We start from the raw sequence: 17480 nt of genomic DNA, 5'->3' as shown, positions 1-17480 counted from the left end.
TGGAAAAAAGTAATGATGTGTAAAATCAGTAATAGAAAGTAACGCACTTTGAGTCTGAAGTTCTGTTTCCGCTGCTGAAGTTAGTCTCCATCATGAAGTTTCTATACTTTATAGATAAAGCTGGACACTGCACATTCTTCTCTGCTTCCTGTGAAAAGATATTCTCATTAAAGGCTGGACGATACGAACCAAAATTTATATCACAATATATTTCTTAATTTAGGTCGATACGATAATTCTCATATCGATATGAACAATAAAAAAAGCCCAAAAAAAACTGCCAAGAACTGAAAGAAACAAGACATTACCATCAAACAACACCCTCTTGGCTTCATCAATATTAATATTGATAAACTAACTTTAAAATTGATTAAAAATTAAAATTTTATTTTAAATTATATAATTTATAATATATATATTGATAAAAAATATTGTCCAGCCCTAAAACAGTTCAATAAAACCAGAAAAGTGACAAAGAGAGAGAGAGAGAGAGAGAGAGAGAGAGAGAGAGAGAGAGAGAGAGAGAGAGAGAAAAGAGCCAGAGAGAATCCGCTGTCTGCTCTGTTACATTGGTTGTACGCTGCTGATGGAGGTGTGTTGTGGATTGTTTGAAGGCACTGAAAATAGTGCACTGTGTGTTCAGACTAATGCAGAAATGTCAGAAAAACAAAACAACAAATTACTTAATGACTAGGGCACTGACACAGCCTGTGACATTAACACATACACAGTGAGTTTGTGACACACAGACAGAGCTCCTGTTTCATCTACTATCTCATACATCGCTCATATGAAGCAATTACTGTAATGTAATGTTTAAACTGTGTTTTAAAGTGTGTTTATACCTGAAAGTCTGGACCATGCTTGGACCAAGTTCATGTTTTTGTTAACGTTGTGTACATTTGATTAGTAAGGTTTGTTTTATCGAGCTCATTAAAGACCTTTGTTTTTAAAACTGTTTATTTACCTGCATTTTATTTGTATTTTCGGTTCCATCTTTAAAGGCTGAACTCACTGGTGCGTCTGATTAATGCTGTGTCCCAAACCACAACTGACTGAACTTGACCTTCTACAGAGTGCCCTTCTGATAATGAAGCATTACCATTTTTAATACCCTTTGTAGTACGCTAGTGTGCACTTTGGAATAATGCAGAAGTAATGCAGTGGGAATCACAGTTGTTTAAATTTTAAAATGTATTTCTGTTTACTACAGTATCACACAACACAACAAGACAGTTACTGTGTCAGAGACTGAAGAGAAGTGATGTGTTATTTTTCCCTCATCTAAGTTAAAACACTCAGAACCACATAAATGTTTTAAATTAAATGATGTTAACTGATAACACACTTTGTACTTGGCTTCGTATGGTTATGGAAATGAATTTCAGATAAAAAATAAACAGATCTAAACAGTTTTAGATCTGTTCTAGGTGTTTTGTGTTTGTTTGTTTGGTTGATTTTTTGTGATGGCGGTGAATAAATTGCCCTTTCACATCCATCTCTGTCTTTTGTACTGACTCAACTTCCTGTAATTTGTCATAAAGTCTGAATATCCAAAACAAAGTGTTTTCATATGGCAGGAAAACCTGATCAGATGAAACAACACCCAAAACAGGAACCCATCCTCTTCTAGTCAAGACTCCCCAAAAAGAACAGTTCTCTTGCTATGAGCAGACAGACCGCAAAGCAGGTAGAACACCTCAGCATTCACTGATTTCATTCACTTTATACCATAGTGTGAGGATTGAAACATAGTAAAACTTATTTAAAAAGCTTATCAATAAACTTATTCTGGTCTGAGAAGAGTTTGAATTTGAATCTAAAATATTCAACACAGTATATAAGCCAAAGGATAAGAGAAATGAAATACCCAAGCTCCCAGAGAAGTCTTTAAAAATGTTAAAGTCTACATTTAGAAAGATGAACTCTATCTAGAGAAGGTTCACAGACTAAACCCCTGTAAGAGTCTGAAGATATTTACGGTGATTTTCTTCCCCTTTTTGGATTCATGTACAGTAAGCTAAAACTGTACCCAAGGAAAACATAATCCTGAGTTTTTAAGTTTTAACGCAGTATTTTCGCAGTTTTTTCCCCTTTGTCTTTTGACAGAAAGCGCCCCGATTCTGTTTCGTTGCTGTTCACTGCTGGGTTTTCAGTTGATCTGCTTTAAACCAATAGCAGCGACAAACCCGCCTTCTTCTAGAGAAACTAAGAAGATGATTGTCTGAGGTGACTGCTCCTGTTGCTGATTGGCTTAAAAAACTAACAAAAATAAATGTAATCTGATTGGCTGCAGCAGTAGGAAGAAGAAGGGTGTAGTGTTGAAACCGAAAGCAGTTCAATAGAACCGTAAACTGTGTTAAAAATGACTCTAAACTAAACAATACTCTTGTTGTAAACTCAGATGTGGTCTATATTTGATTTCAGCAAACCAATAAACACAGAACCAACTTGAGAGTAAACCACCGAGAACAGCTACAAACACAGGGCTCTCTCTTTAACTCGCGGGATAGTGTTCACATTAATGTTATAATGTTTTAATGTTATTAAGACTCACCGTCTCAAACCCCAGCGGCTTTGTCTAGTTTCTCTTCTGACTTCTTTCGTCTGCTTCTTCCTGTCTCCTCTGAGACCGTACACTCACAGAGTGAGAGAGAGGACTGAGGAAAAACCGTTACATGCGGGGGGTGGCAGCCGCAGTCACAGAACAGCTGTCGTCACAGAACAGAGTGTAGCAGGTCCGTAAAGTTACGTTGATTTGAGATATTCAGCGGATATTCCGGGCTCCCCCCTCCTCTTGCTCACAAACTGTGGAGTAAGATCACTGTAGAAAATAAATGTGAACACCCGTGTATTATCGGTTTGAGTGAAATTAAAAACTTGTACGTATACTGTGTGTTAGCATTATAATTTAACAGGGGTTGCGTTTTATTTTTAATGGATTATAAAACCATCTTTAAATTAAGTTTCATGAAATTAAATATGCTTTGCCTGTTTACAAATTTTTAATTATAGATAATAAACATGGGAATATTTCTATTATCTGGCATTATAATTCCACAGAACTATACATTATATCCATCCATCCATCCATTATCTGTAACCGCTTATCCAATTTAGGGTCGCGGGGGGTCCAGAGCCTACCTGGAATCATCGGGTGCAAGGCGGGAATACACCCTGGAGGGGACGCCAGTCCTTCACAGGGCAACACAGACACACTCACACCTACGGACACTTTCAAGTAGGCAATCCACCTGCAACGTTTGTTTTTGGACTGTGGGAGGAAACCGGAGCACCCGGAGGAAACCCACGCGGACACGGGGAGAACAGACCAACTCCTCACAGACAGTCACCCGGAGCTGGAATTGAACCCACAACCTCCAGGCCCCTGGAGCTGTGTGACTGCGACACTACCTGTCTGGAAGAAGCCTTGGAAGGAACCAGACTTTGACGGGGGCCTTTTAACGGAATCCATTTTAAAAGTAACCCTCCGAGCACCGTCCATCCTCCATTCAGTGACACACACCCCTCCCCTCCCCCAACACACACACACACACACACACTCCTTAAATGACCATGGTCTGGAAGAAGAGCCAGAATTAAAGGATGACGTCACAGATTCAGTTCAGTGGAAAAGTTTGGACGCCCCCCAGTCACCTACAAGTTTATTGTTTCTCTTCATTTATTTATTTTGTGTTCATCTCCTTCACCTCAGAAACTCAACCATGTACTCAGGTGTACCCAAACTTGTGATGAACTGCACTGAAGCTGCTGATAGAAAGGAGGCGTGTCACGGCTGTTGTGTCAGAACCTCGTATCTCTAAAGAGTGCCTTTACAGGAGCAGTGAAGTGAAGCCCTGGTCTTCAGCTTCAGAACAGAACTCACAGCCCTGAAAATCCCAGCTCTGGAGCTTTTTAACATCTGAAGGAGTTCAGAGATCTTTGGCACGTTCTCAACAAGCTCCACGATAAAGTTCATTACTGGAACCACCTTGAAACAGATTTTACACAGATTCCTGAAGATAGTTGAAGATTTACTGAAGCTCCATCTGACACAACCCCACTGAATATTCACAACCATCCCAACCCCCTGAGGAGACACCATCACACAGACTACACCCTGAATAGAGGGCTTCAGAGTGTGTGTGTGTGTGTGGAGATGCAGTAGAAAGACAGACTTCTGTTTTTTAAGAGATTTATTAAATGTTCATAATATTAAACTTTAATAAAAGTATATTTCAGAATTCTTCTTTTCCACCAACAAACATCACTCTTTCATTTCCCCCCACAACAAACCCCCAGAATCCAATCTCACAGAAAGGAGAAGAGTTTCTTAGAGAAGGCCCATCTTTTCCTATGTTTGTGTTTCCTTTCAGCTTTAAGACACAGCTCTTAACCCCCGTCCACTCAGCATCAACACACTGTCTGTGCTCAGTTTACACCATTAACCAGATTAACAAGAACAAAGACAGTTCAGTGTTAGCCCACACTTACATTGTGTTTGGCGTCGTTTGAAAACTAAATATTTATGTTTACATCAGGGATATAAAAGAGAGAGAAGTGCAGGGGTGTAGTGTTCACTCAGATCCAGGTTTTATCACTGTTTTGTCCCTGAAGAGTCTCTCTGCTCGCTTTCTTTTACAAACTGAGCTTCATTTCTGTTTCATCGTCTTTTGTGATTCTCCTCACATTTTAAAGCAGCAGCTCGTTTGACAGAAAAGACCAATCAAAACAATAGATCACACACAGCACTATTTTATCTGACACAAACTCACTGAGGAGTGTGAAAAAAGATAAAACCCAGCACAGAGGGGTTCAGTGAATGTGGTGGTGAGTGTGTGTAAGTGTGTGAGTGTGTGTGTGTCAGTGGAGACGCTGTAGAAGGACAGAGTGCCGGTCGGACAGTCCACATACACTCCTACTCTGTTAGAGCTGGAGGGAGGAGGAGGGAGATCAGTTCTGTTCTTATTGTGACGGACAGAGTAACTGTTATTAGAGCAGAACAGACTCCAGGACTTTTCATTTGCTCCAAACCCACAGTCAGCACTGACTCCTTTTCTCCTGATTGATTTATATGCCACTGAAATATTAACCCCTTCCCCACTCCACTCAGTTTCCCAGTAACAGCGTCCAGTCAGACTCTCTCTGCACAGAACCTGCTCCCAGTCACTGAATCTCTCTGGATGATCAGGGTACGACTCTTTCTCCCACACACACTTCACCTTCCTGTTCCCCTCAGAGAGAGAGAGGCGTGTGTTCACTGTGTTTGGGTCCAGTGTGAGCTCACAGGCATCTGCACACAAGATACACACCACACAATCAGACACACAACACACACACACTCACAAGCACGACACACACACACACACAATCACAAGCAAGACGCATACACAAGCATGACACACACACTCACAAGCGCGACGCACACACAAAAGCGACACACTCACAAGCGCGACGCACACACACTCACAAGCACGATACACAGACAAGCACAAGCACGACGCACACATTGCCACTTTAAAATAAAAATAAACTAAAAGGTTTCTAAATGGCTTAAAAGCCTGTTATTACATGATTATTAATTACACTGAACACTTTAAAAGTGATTAATAATCCTTTGTAACACAGAGAAAGGAAGTGTGACAGTGAACTCTTTTGTGTCTAATACTGAAAGTGTGAGAGAATTTAGTGAAAATGTGGAGGTAAAGAATAAGCTCAGACCTGAGAATGTGAGTTTAGTCATTTCACATGTTAAGGTTCACCACATTATCATTAAAGTAGAAAAAGACACTCTGGTGGTGGGTAATTCATTAAAGAGTTAAACTCATTAACAAATATGTGCTGGAGCTGACGGGGTTAATGTTGACTGATGGAGGAGACACAGTGAGGTCAGTATTCGGCAAGATCTGAGGTTTAACTGTAGATGGATGTGGGTTCACTTTTTGGCAAACAACAGGTCACTGTTGCCCTTTATATCTGTGTTATAACTGATTATTAATGTGTTAACAACATAACTATTAATAAACAGAATTTAAAACATTTATAAAGTGGTACCTACACAATACACAAACAACACAAAATGATACACAACGAATGTAAAGAGAAAGAGCAGGAGAGAAAAGTGAAAGTGAAACAGAAAAGCAAAAGAGCATGAAGTAGGAAGAGGGAGCGAGAGAGAGAGAGAGAGAGAGAGAGAAAACCTACATTTTCTTGGTCCTGGTTTCATCCTGATCTCTCCTCCATGCTCCAATTTACAACACACACACACACACACACACAGTTCATTTCCTCCATTTCCCTCTGTTCCTCTCAACCTTCAACACAGAATAATGCAGCAGAGTCGCTCTTCTACAACTGCTCCATTAAACCCTTTCTAGAGCTACACTCAGCTGCTCATTTATTAGGTTCTTCTGCTTTGTACCTGCTCTCACTGACCATTTCATCACAGACCCCTACACTGCCCGACCAACACAACTCTCACACTCTAATATTTCACTGGACCACCTTTAGCATTGATTATGCTCCACATTCACCATGGCTCTGTTTCTACAACCTTCTACAACACCACAACATTTATTTCCTCCAGAGCTGCCTTCAATTTTGGTGGAGATCTTGTATTGACGACGGGAGAGTCGGACCACTCCATAAAGTCTTCTCCAGCACGTCCCAAAGACTCTCAGTGGGTTCAGGTCAGGACTCTGAGGTGGTCAGTTCATGTGTGAAAATGATTCCTCACTCTTTCACAATCTGAGCCTGATGAATCTTGGTGTCGTCTTGGAACAATCCCCTGCTGGGACGACCTGGTCATTCAGTCCATTCAGGTCCTCAGTGGACTTCATTTTACTGCCACACAGCACTGCTGAGTCTACACCTGACCCACTGAAGACCCCCAGATCATAACACTGCTGAGTCTAGACCTGACCCACTGAAGACCCCCAGATCATAACACTGCTGAGTCTAGACCTGACCCACTGAAGACCCCCAGATCATAACACTGCTGAGTCTAGACCTGACCCACTGAAGACCCCCAGATCATAACACTGCTGAGTCTAGACCTGAGCCACTGAAGAGCCCCAGATCATAACACATCCTCCAGAGGCTTGTACGGGGGCACGGTGCTTGACGAGGCCATAAACTTCATCCACTTCCCGTCTGACCCTGACACCCCCATCACTCTGGAATAGTGACTAATACTCCTTCTCTATTAGTGTTCGAGCTAGTTTTCATATTATCACTGGTCTGTATTAACCCTGTCATACGACCATAGCTACAGCTTTTTTAGTTAGCTTTCTAGTAACCACCATGAGTATGAGTCTTGGTTCTTTCCAAGGTTTCTTCCTTGTGTACTGAGGGAGTTTTTCCTTGCCACTGTTGCCCCTGGCTCGCTCATAGGAGTCTTGGACCCGGATCTCTGTAAAGCTGCTTTGTGACAACTTTCTGTTGTGAAAAGCGCTATATAAATAAAATTTGATTGATTGATTGATATAGAAATACAGTAACAGCAGAAGACATCAGTAACTGAACATACACAAATACAGAAAGCTGTTTGTACCTGAGTGTGTCCAGTCTGCAGTGTGGATCCTGCAGTTTAACAGAGAGCAGCTTCACTCCTGTGTCTCCTGGGTGATTGTAGCTCAGATCCAGTTCTTTCAGGTGTGAGGGGTTTGAGCTCAGAGCTGAAGCCAGAAAAGCACAGCCTTCCATTTTAACTAAACAACCAGACAATCTAAAGAGAGAGAGAGAGAGAGAGAGAGAGGTAAAGTGAGAGATGTGGTATTTACTCAGAGCAAAGCAAGCTGCTGTTTAGAATCAAACATCAAATTCAGTTTAATTTACAAAAACACTTCAGTATAAAACAGGTTAAAATCTAAAGGTAAAACTTATTTAAAAAAAGTTTAAAAACCTTACCATAATTAATAAAAAGACCTGGATGTTTGTTTTCATGAATCAAAAACATTTTAGAGTCTGTTCAAAACCTCACTCAATAGAAACGAAATCAAATCACAACACAACATTATCACAACACTGTCCCACAGAGGGGTTATTACTAGAAGTAAATATACAGACATTTATCCAGTAAAGGTGTCTATACCATGACCTGCCTGTTGTGGTTATGTTGAGGGTAAAAATCATTTGATATTTAAAAAACAGACAGTTTGAGAGTCAGATTATGATGTGTGTGAGCGCAATTTCTCTCTCCCCACTCTCTCTCTCTCTCTGTGCTCATTGGTTTCACATTTGCGATTAACTAACACAATATAAAAAAGGTACAGATTTAACCTGGTGTTACTGCGTCCTCTATTTTTGACATTGATGTGACGCCATATGTTTCCTTTTACAGACACAGATACACATTAAAAAGTACTTGTGTTGTGTTTTAATCCCAATGGAGTGTAGCCTTGGCTAATGGTTACAGACCGGGCTTGGTACCGGAAGGTTGCTGGTTCAATCCCCAGGTCCAGCAGGAACATCCATGGCTGAAGTGTCCTTGAGCAAGGCACTAAACCCCAAACGCTTTGGTTGTGTGTACACAGCCCCTAGTGCACTAGTGTGTGTGTGTGTGTGTGTGTACCACAGATGGGTTAAATGCAGAGGACACATTTCACTGTATGTTATACAATGACAATTAATTGCACATCATACATTAAATATTGCATTATGTAAATTATATTCTAGTAATCCAGTCTTTTCCTTAATATTTTATACTAGAGCTTACATTTTTTAATGTTTAAAGTCATGTTTGTGAAGAATAGAAAATGAAGAATAAAACCCCAGAACTCTGACCTGAGTGTTTCTGTTATATCCACAACAAAAATGAACCCACACAGAGACGGAAGAACGAATAATCTGTTTACTGCAGTAGGAAACAAAACGTACACCAGCTCTCCTTCAACCCGTTCCGACCAGCGCGCCAGACTACATTACCCATCATCTTTTACTCTCTCTGAACGGCACTACGGATAGCCACAAAGTTCAAAACATTGCCCAATACACTACATATCTCCTTCCCCCTTAAATGATAAAGGTACAAACATTAGTTATGCACTTGTATACACATTAACAACAGAACAGCAGAACAAAGTCTCTTATGTGGGAGAGAGGGTAGACTGCCTCTACTCCCTACTAAACCCAGGGGATTATTCTGCCCCTATCCTTGTGGGTTGCTCTTTTTTTTTTTTTTTTTTTTTTTTTTTTTACAAATCAAGACGATCAGGTGGATTTCTGGTCCTCTGTGGATTTCTTCTTAGAGCAGGAGTTTCACATGGAGCAACAGAGACAGCGGAAGCTTGTGGAGAGGGAACAGAAGATGTCTTTGACATATTCGGGTTTGACAGTTCACTAGCTAAAACTAGATCCAAGTCCTCTGCCACTGAAGTTCCAGCAGATTGACTTGGAAGCAACTGCTCAACATGTCTCCGCCAAACTTGGTTGTCCTGAGTGCCAACCTTGTATGAAACAGGTCCAGACCTTTGAAGAACAACTGCAGGAACCCACTTCTCTTTTGTGCAGTAATTGCGAGCAAGGACATGATCTCCCTCAGAGAAGTGTCGGTCTTTAGAACACTTGCTGCGTTGGATGACCTGGCTTTGTTGTTTGTTGTGGACATGTGTTTTGGTAGGTGTGGGCCTCAGCAAATCAAGTCGTGTGCGAAGCTGTCGTTTCATGAGTAGACCTGCAGGAGATGCTCCAGTGGATGCGTGAGGGGTGTTGCGATATTTTAGCAGGAAAGTATTTAGACGCTGCTTGAGAGGAGCTTCATGTTTTGATGATTTCAGCGCATGTTTTATGGTCTGGATCATTCTCTCAGCTAGCCCATTCGTGGATGGATGATAAGGACTTGAGAGGATGTGGTTGATGCCATTATTCTGTAGAAACTCCTCCATTTCTCTAGACACGAATGATGGGCCATTATCAGTAACCACTTGTTCTGGTAGCCCAAACCGTCCAAACATTTCCCTCAGAACTTGAATTGTGGCCTCAGAAGTGATTGTAGGCATGACTGAGACTTCAGGCCATTTAGAATGGGCATCTACAGCTACTAACAACATAGCACCCTCTACTGGCCCTGCAAAATCAAGATGCACACGTTGCCATGGATTTGCTGGCCACTCCCATGGATGTAGTGGAGAAGGGCTTGGCATATTTCGAACTGACTGACATGATGGACATGATTTGGCAGTTTCCTCAATTTCCCTATCCAGTCCAGGCCACCAAAAATAGCTACGTGCCAGCTCCTTCATACGGACAATGCCACAGTGTCCAGAATGCAGCTCTTTTAACACTGGTCTTCTCAGTTTGTGTGGAATTATCACACGCATGCCCCACAGCAAACATCCAGAGGTGACTGTTAACTCCTTCCCCCGTGAAAAGTAAGGTTGGAACTCAGGTACAGCTGCCAGAGTTTGCAGTGACTGCCCTCGCATTAGACAGTCAAGTACTTTTGACAGTACAGGGTCTGTTCTGGTCGCTTGTTTGACCTGGTGAGCAGTGACAGGTGTGTTGTCCACCATTTGAAAGTAAAAGATGTTCTGGTCCATGTGCTGCGGACAATCAGGCAATGGAAGTCTCGACAAACCATCTGCATTTCCATGAGCTGATGATTTCCGGTATTTAATCTCATAGTCATGAGCGCTAAGGATAAGTGCCCAGCGTTGAAGTCTGCTTGCAGCGAGTGTTGGCAAACCCTTGTGTGAACCAAAAATGGATGTAAGTGGACGATGGTCTGTTAACAGAGTGAATTTGCGTCCAAAGATGTAAGTGTGAAATTTCTTCACACCAAAAATTATTCCAAGTGCCTCTTTTTCGATCTGAGGGTATTTTGTCTCTGCCTTACTCAGAGTTCTTGATGCAAAGGCAATTGGTCTCTCTTCTCCAGTTGGTAAGATATGAGACACTACAGCCCCAATCCCATATGGAGATGCATCACACGCCAGCTGAAGGGGCAAAGAGGGATCAAAGTGTGTCAGTACTGTCTCATTTGTGAGTGCGGCTTTTGCTTTGTTGAAAGCCCTATCACACTCTTTGGACCATTTCCATGTTTTGCCATCACACAACAATTCATACATTGGTTTCAATAAGGTAGCCAACTGGGGTATGAATCGCCCATAATAGTTCAGAAGACCCAGGAACGACCTAAGTTGGCTGACGTTCTCTGGGACAGGAGCATCCAAAATTGCTTTCAGCTTTGATGGGGCAGTATGTAGGCCATCAGCATCAATGACATGGCCTAAATATTCCACTGAAGACTTGAAAAAGTCGCACTTGTCTTCCCGTACACGTAGACCATACTCTTCAAGTCGCCCCAGTACTCTGTCCAGGTTGTTTATGTGCTCTGTGTCATTACGTCCAGTAACTAAAATGTCATCAAGGTAACACTGTACCCCTGGAAGACCACTTAGAATCTGGTCCATGGCCCGTTGGAATAGTGCTGGTGCTGAAGTAATACCAAATGGTAATCTGAGGTATCTAAACAATCCTCTATGGGTTGAAATTGTGAGATACTTCTGAGAGCTTTCGTCCACATGCATTTGTAGGTATGCTTGACAGAGATCAATTTTGCTAAATTTCTTGCCACCAGTCAGCCCCGCAAAGAGATCTTCAATTACAGGCAGGGGGTACTGTTCAGTTACTAGCGCTGGATTAACAGTAACCTTAAAATCTCCACACAAACGAACTGAACCATCTCGTTTTAGGACTGGAACCACAGGGGTGGCCCAGTCGCTGTGGGAAACAGGTACAATCACACCTTGTTCCAACAGACGGTTAATATCAGCATCAACCTTTGGCTTGAGAGCATATGGAACACTTCTTGCTTTAAGAAACCTTGGCTGATGATTTGGATTTACTTGGAGTCTCACCTTCATGTCTTTCATGCACCCCAGTTCATCTTTGAACACCGAGCTGTGTCGCTTTAGCACTGTTGTCAAGCTAGATTTTTCAGTTGATATTGATTGTACTTTTAACCAGTCCAACCGCAATTTCTCTAGCCAAGGCCTTCCTAAAAGTGCTGGATTGTCCCCCTTGACCACATAGAGCAACAGAATTGCTTCCTGTCCATTTAGCTCTACTTTAACTTGAGCTTTGCCAAGCAGTGGTACTGTCTCACCCGTGTAGGTCTTTAACTGGATATTGGAATGTTTCAGTTTTACATGGTGTAGCTTCTCTGTATAAAGTGTCTCTGATATTAGTGAGACAGCAGCTCCTGTATCAATTTCCATCCTTATGGGATGCCCTTCTATTAGAACTGTGGTGCCATAGGCTGCAGAGCCCCCCTTTACTGTCAGTATTTTTATGGGCAGCGCATTCTCCGTGTCGCTTTCACTGCTATTTACTGGTGTCTCTCTTACACAGTGCACATTTTTCTTTTTGTAATGGAAATTTGCTTGTTTCCCACTCTCAGTTTTATTCTGACGAGTTCCACTCTTGTGCTTAGAACTCATGCAGGCTCGTTCAACATGGCCCTTTTTGTCACATTTATGGCAAATGAGCTCTTTTGCCCAGCACCCAGTAGGTAAATGGCCTGTTTTACCACACCGATAACACTGCTTTGTCGTCGGCCTATCATGTCCAGCTGTCACATTATGCACTCTGGCTGAAGCACCTAGCTCTTGTGCCTCTTTTGCCACCAATTCCATTGACAATGCTATTTCAATAGCTGTCTTTAGAGTTAGGCCAGCTTCTGTGAGCAACCGCTTCTGTATTGCCTCACTTCTCAACCCACACACTAACCGGTCACGTAGAGCATCATCCAGATTATCTTTAAAATCACAGTGTTCACTAAGCCTCTTCAGTACTGCAACATACTGTGCAATGGTTTCCCCATCTTCTTGGTTCCGCTTGTGAAACCTAAACCTCTCTGCAATTTGCAGTGGCTTGGGTGAGAAGTGTGCGTCTAGAACTTTAACAATGTTGGTGTATGAAAGAGTACCTGGTTTCTGTGGCTGGACTAAACTCCTCAGCAGGCTAAATACCTTTGCTCCCATCACTGTGAGGAAAGTTGCAACCTTCACTTCATCTTTGATGCTGTTTGCTGCTACAAAGAATTCAAATCTCTCAGTGTAAGCTCCCCAAGTCTCCACTGACTCCTCAAATGGTCCAAAAGCTCCAGTTAACACAGCCATTTTCTTTCTGTTCCGTTTTTGTTACTTTCTTTCTCACCCGCAAAACACAGGCGAGTCTCTGTCTCGTACCTATGCAGCTAGCGGCAGCCACTCACAGCTCCAGTCGACAAGTTTCACTCAGTGACGATAGCAGCAGAGTGCAGCACAAGTTCGTCGATCCTCGTCGCCAGTTTTATGTTATATCCACAACAAAAATGAACCCACACAGAGACGGAAGAACGAATAATCTTTTTACTGCAGTAGGAAACAAAACGTACACCAGCTCTCCTTCAACCCGTTCCGACCAGCGCGCCAGACTACATTACCCATCATCTTTTACTCTCTCTGAACGGCACTACGGATAGCCACAAAGTTCAAAACATTGCCCAATACACTACAGTTTCCAGTTTACAGAGTGAACTCTTCAGTGCAGCAGAGAGCTTCTCCACTCCTGAATCCTGCAGGTCATTGTTACTGAGGTCCAGTTCTTTCAGGGAGGAGTTCACCAGTAAAACTGAGCCCAGATCTTCACAAGACTTTCCCCCAAGTTTACACCCAGTTAGTCTGTAAAGAGAGAGGACATTACTCACTGAATAGTTACAGGAACATTTCTGAAAGAATTAAGAAAGACATGTTGATTTCATTTAGAGGAGAAACAAACAAACAACAACAAAAACAAACTAAAAAATCCCACTGCAACTCATCTTTCCTCCAGTAGGGGGAGAAAATGCTTCATTTAAACATTAAAACACACAGTTTAACAGAACAGAACTGAAGCTTCACAGAAACCTCTTAGAGCAGCTGAAGAGAAATGCCTCAAATAACAAGATAACTTTAGGAATAACAAAGTTCAGTCTGATCTTTTACATTACACTGATCAGACTCTGTGTAGAACATTAAAAGATAAAAACCAAAGAGTCAGTGTCTGTATATCACTATAATAATAAACCTCTGCTCTGGTTCATAGCCTGTATGACTGATAATATCACCATGGGGATAGTCTGCTGTTGACTGTTACTCCAGCAGTTTTTACCTGTGTGATACTTGAATGCCGCTAACTTATGGTTTGAGGCTTGTTGCTGCTAGCTTATGTTTACAGATGTTGCTGCTATTTTGTTTGATGATCTTTGCTGCTAGCTCGAGGTTTAGTTGTGGTGCTGCTAACTTTACTTTAGCCTAGCTTTACTTCAGCCATTTTAAATCTGTGGATTGCTCTTCCCTTGTTAAATCTCTCTACCACCACCACTGGTGTGGGCACATATACATTCCATGGTAGGACAAACCCTGTATATACACACACTAGGTAAGGGGTGAGTGCCACATTTGTATTTTTGGGGCAGGTTAATTTTATTTGTTAGGAAACTTTTGTTTAAATCTTTTCTTTGGCACCATCCACAGTACACCCAGTAGTAGTTGGTAGGTTTTAGCATTTGAGATTTTTCATTGTCTTCTACTTCTCATATCACTGCTACAACTACATTTGCATTGTTGTATTCTTAAACATTCCACTACTGCTGCTTTATTGTACCTTGTACTTCGCTTTAGATAAAAGCTGAAAAGAGCATTCTGTTGTTCCCTCACTTCCACGTTACACCACACATTCCACGTTACACTCATCCCTTCATACCTCTAGATACATCTTACAAAATAGTGTGGGGCACAACATTGTATCCTCTAAATAAAATGTTAAATGACAAATTTAATGTTGGTGAAGCATAAAAATCAAGTCTGAAACCGACAGAACTGACCTGAGTGTCTCCAGTTTACAGTGTGAACTCCTTAGTGCCTCGGAGATCAGCTTCACTCCTGAATCCTGCAGGTCAGTGTGACTGAGGTCCAGCTCTTTCAGGGGTGAGTTTGGTGATTTCAGAAAAGAGCAGAGACTCTCATAGGTATTCTTGGACAGATTAAAGCCAGACAATCTGCAGGGTGAAGTAAACACAGTACACAGTTTTTAGATACTCACCCAAAACCAGTCTGGAAGTTTGTCTAATTCAGCATCAGCACTGAAATATTAAAATACATTCACTGTCACACAACACTCACACGGCCTTTCTGCAGTTGCTCACAGCTGGGATCAGTCTCCAATAACCCTTCTCAGTGGTTTTGTATTTCCTCAAGTCCAGTTCATCCAGCACCTCGTCTGAGTTCACAAGCATGTAGGCTAACGCTAAACACTCTCCAGTAGACAGTTTATTTTCTGAGTGTTTCTCTGATTTGAGATACTCCTGGATTTTACTGGATAAAGAGGAGTGATTCATTTCAGTGAGACAGAGGAACAGGTTGATAGATCTGTCAGAAGAAAGGTCCTCTCTTTGTATTACACATTTGATGTACTGAACTGTTTTCTTGATGCTCTCAGAGCTGCTCACTGTGTGTGAGAGTAGGTCCTGCAGGAGTTGTTGATTGGACTCCAGTGAGATGCCCAACAGAAAACGGAGAAACAGATCCAGGTGTCCAGTCTTACTCTTTAAAGCTGTACGCACAGCTGCTTTCAGCAGCTCGTCCAGTGAAACACTGTCAGACCACTTCATGTTTTTCAGCTTCAGAAGCTGCAGTTCCTCCATGTTGTTGCTCACATAGCAATGAAACACATAGAAAGCAGCCAGGAACTCCTGAAAGCTCATATGCACAAAGCAGTAAACCCTCCTCTGGTAAAGCACAGACTCCTCCCTAAAGATCTCAGTGCAAATCCCAGAGTACACTGAGGCCTCAGTGACATCAATCCCACACTCTCTCAGGTTGTCTTCATAGAACATCACATTGCCCTTCATCAGCTGTTTGAAAGCCAGTTCAGACAGTTTCAGAAACATGTTCCTGTTGGATCTCAGGAGTTCCTGTAGAGTTCCTCTCTCATCTTCCTCCCCATACTTCTCCTCCCTCATGATTGTCTGAGTGCACAGGAAGTGTGAGTACATTGCAGTCAGAGTTTTAGGGATTTCTGTGGTCCCTTGTTTCATGATTCGCTGAAGCACAGTCGCTGAGATCCAACAGAAGACTGGAATGTGGCACATGATGTGGAGACTCCTCGTCGTCTTAATGTGGGAGATGACACCGTCGGCTTGGTGTTGGTCACTAATCCTCTTCCTGAAGTACTCCTCCTTCTGTGGATCATTGAATCCCTGAATTTCTGTCACACGGCTGATGTACTGAGAGGGGATCTGATTGGCTGCTGCTGGTCTGGAGGTTATCCAGATGTGAGCAGAGGGAAGCAGGTCTCCTTTGATGAGGTTTGTCATCAACACGTCCACTGAAGACACCTTGGTCACGTCTGACACTTTCTCAGACTCTGAGAACTTCAGTGGAATTCTGCTTTCATCGAGGCCGTCAAATATAAACACAGTTTTACACACGTCATATTCCTTTGTGTCCAGACCTTGGAGCTCAGGATGGAGGGCACACAGAAGTCCATGAAAACTGTACTGTTTGTCTTTAATCAGGTTCAGCTCTCGGAATGGAAGTACAAACATGAACTCTATATCCTGATTGGCTTCTCCTTCAGCCCAGTCCAGAATGAACTTCTGCACAGAGAGAGTTTTTCCAATGCCAGCAATGCCTTTAGTCAGAACGCTTTTAAGTTTTTCCACTTGTGGATCTTTATCTTCTTCTCCTTCTTCACGTCTCAAATCTTCATCCATCACAGCTCTGTTGTCGTCTTCTTTCATTTCTCCCATTGTACACTGTACAGGATTAAATATGTCTAAACAGTTTATTGGTGTATCTGTCAGGTTTTGTTTCCAGGGTTTGTTCTCAATCTGTAAAACTTCATGTTCTTCATTCACTCCTTCCCTCTCTCCCTCGATGATGTAGAGCTGAGTGTAAACCCTGTTCAGGAGGATTTTATTCTCTTGTATTTTGAATCCCTCAAATAAGCTCTCGTACTTGTTCTTCAGGCTGATTTTGTTTCTCTCTGAGACACTGAGCAGGACATCATCCACTGGTTTGTATTCATCCAGCTCCATGGACTCCTCCGTGTGTGGAAACTGAACAGAGCCTGTTTTAAACCTCTTTCTGCAGCAGGGACAGGTCAAGTCTCCTGAGTGGACAGACTGGTCCCAAAGGCTCCTGATGCACTGTCTACAAAAAGTGTGTCCACAGGTGATAGAGACTGGATCTGTCTGAATCTGCTCACACACTCCACAATTGGAACCATCCTGGAGTAGCACATTCCTCCTACAGAACACAGTAATGCATCAGTGTCACAGACATAAACAGTATCTCATTTCTATTCAATACACGCAGTCATTCATTTTCTTGTCAATGTTAGTTATGTCTCCACTCAGATCGGTTTAGCTAATTATCTTGGGATCATGCTGTCTGTAATTAAATAAATGTCTAAATTAATGAAAGAAAGTGCCTTTCAGAACAAGATATAAGATG

General features: G+C 42.2%; 1 protein-coding gene across 1 annotated transcript in view; it reads right to left on the bottom strand.

The window, feature by feature from the left end:
* Positions 1-17062, bottom strand: part of LOC136685464 (uncharacterized) — a 37355-nt gene extending 20293 nt beyond the window's left edge. Inside the window, 9 exon segments of the mRNA XM_066659392.1 lie at positions 7553-7676; positions 9263-10066; positions 10577-11434; positions 13513-13664; positions 14849-15022; positions 15147-16297; positions 16300-16320; positions 16379-16686; positions 16780-17062. Of these exon segments, the coding sequence (XP_066515489.1) occupies positions 7553-7676; positions 9263-10066; positions 10577-11434; positions 13513-13664; positions 14849-15022; positions 15147-16297; positions 16300-16320; positions 16379-16686; positions 16780-17062 (3875 nt within the window).
* Positions 17063-17480: the final 418 nt, after the last annotated feature.

The sequence above is a fragment of the Hoplias malabaricus genome, unplaced genomic scaffold, assembly GCF_029633855.1.
Source record: "Hoplias malabaricus isolate fHopMal1 unplaced genomic scaffold, fHopMal1.hap1 scaffold_76, whole genome shotgun sequence".
Lineage (NCBI taxonomy): Eukaryota > Metazoa > Chordata > Actinopteri > Characiformes > Erythrinidae > Hoplias > Hoplias malabaricus.
The sequence above is the reverse complement of the archived record's forward strand: the minus strand, read 5'-3'. Positions and strand labels throughout refer to the sequence as shown.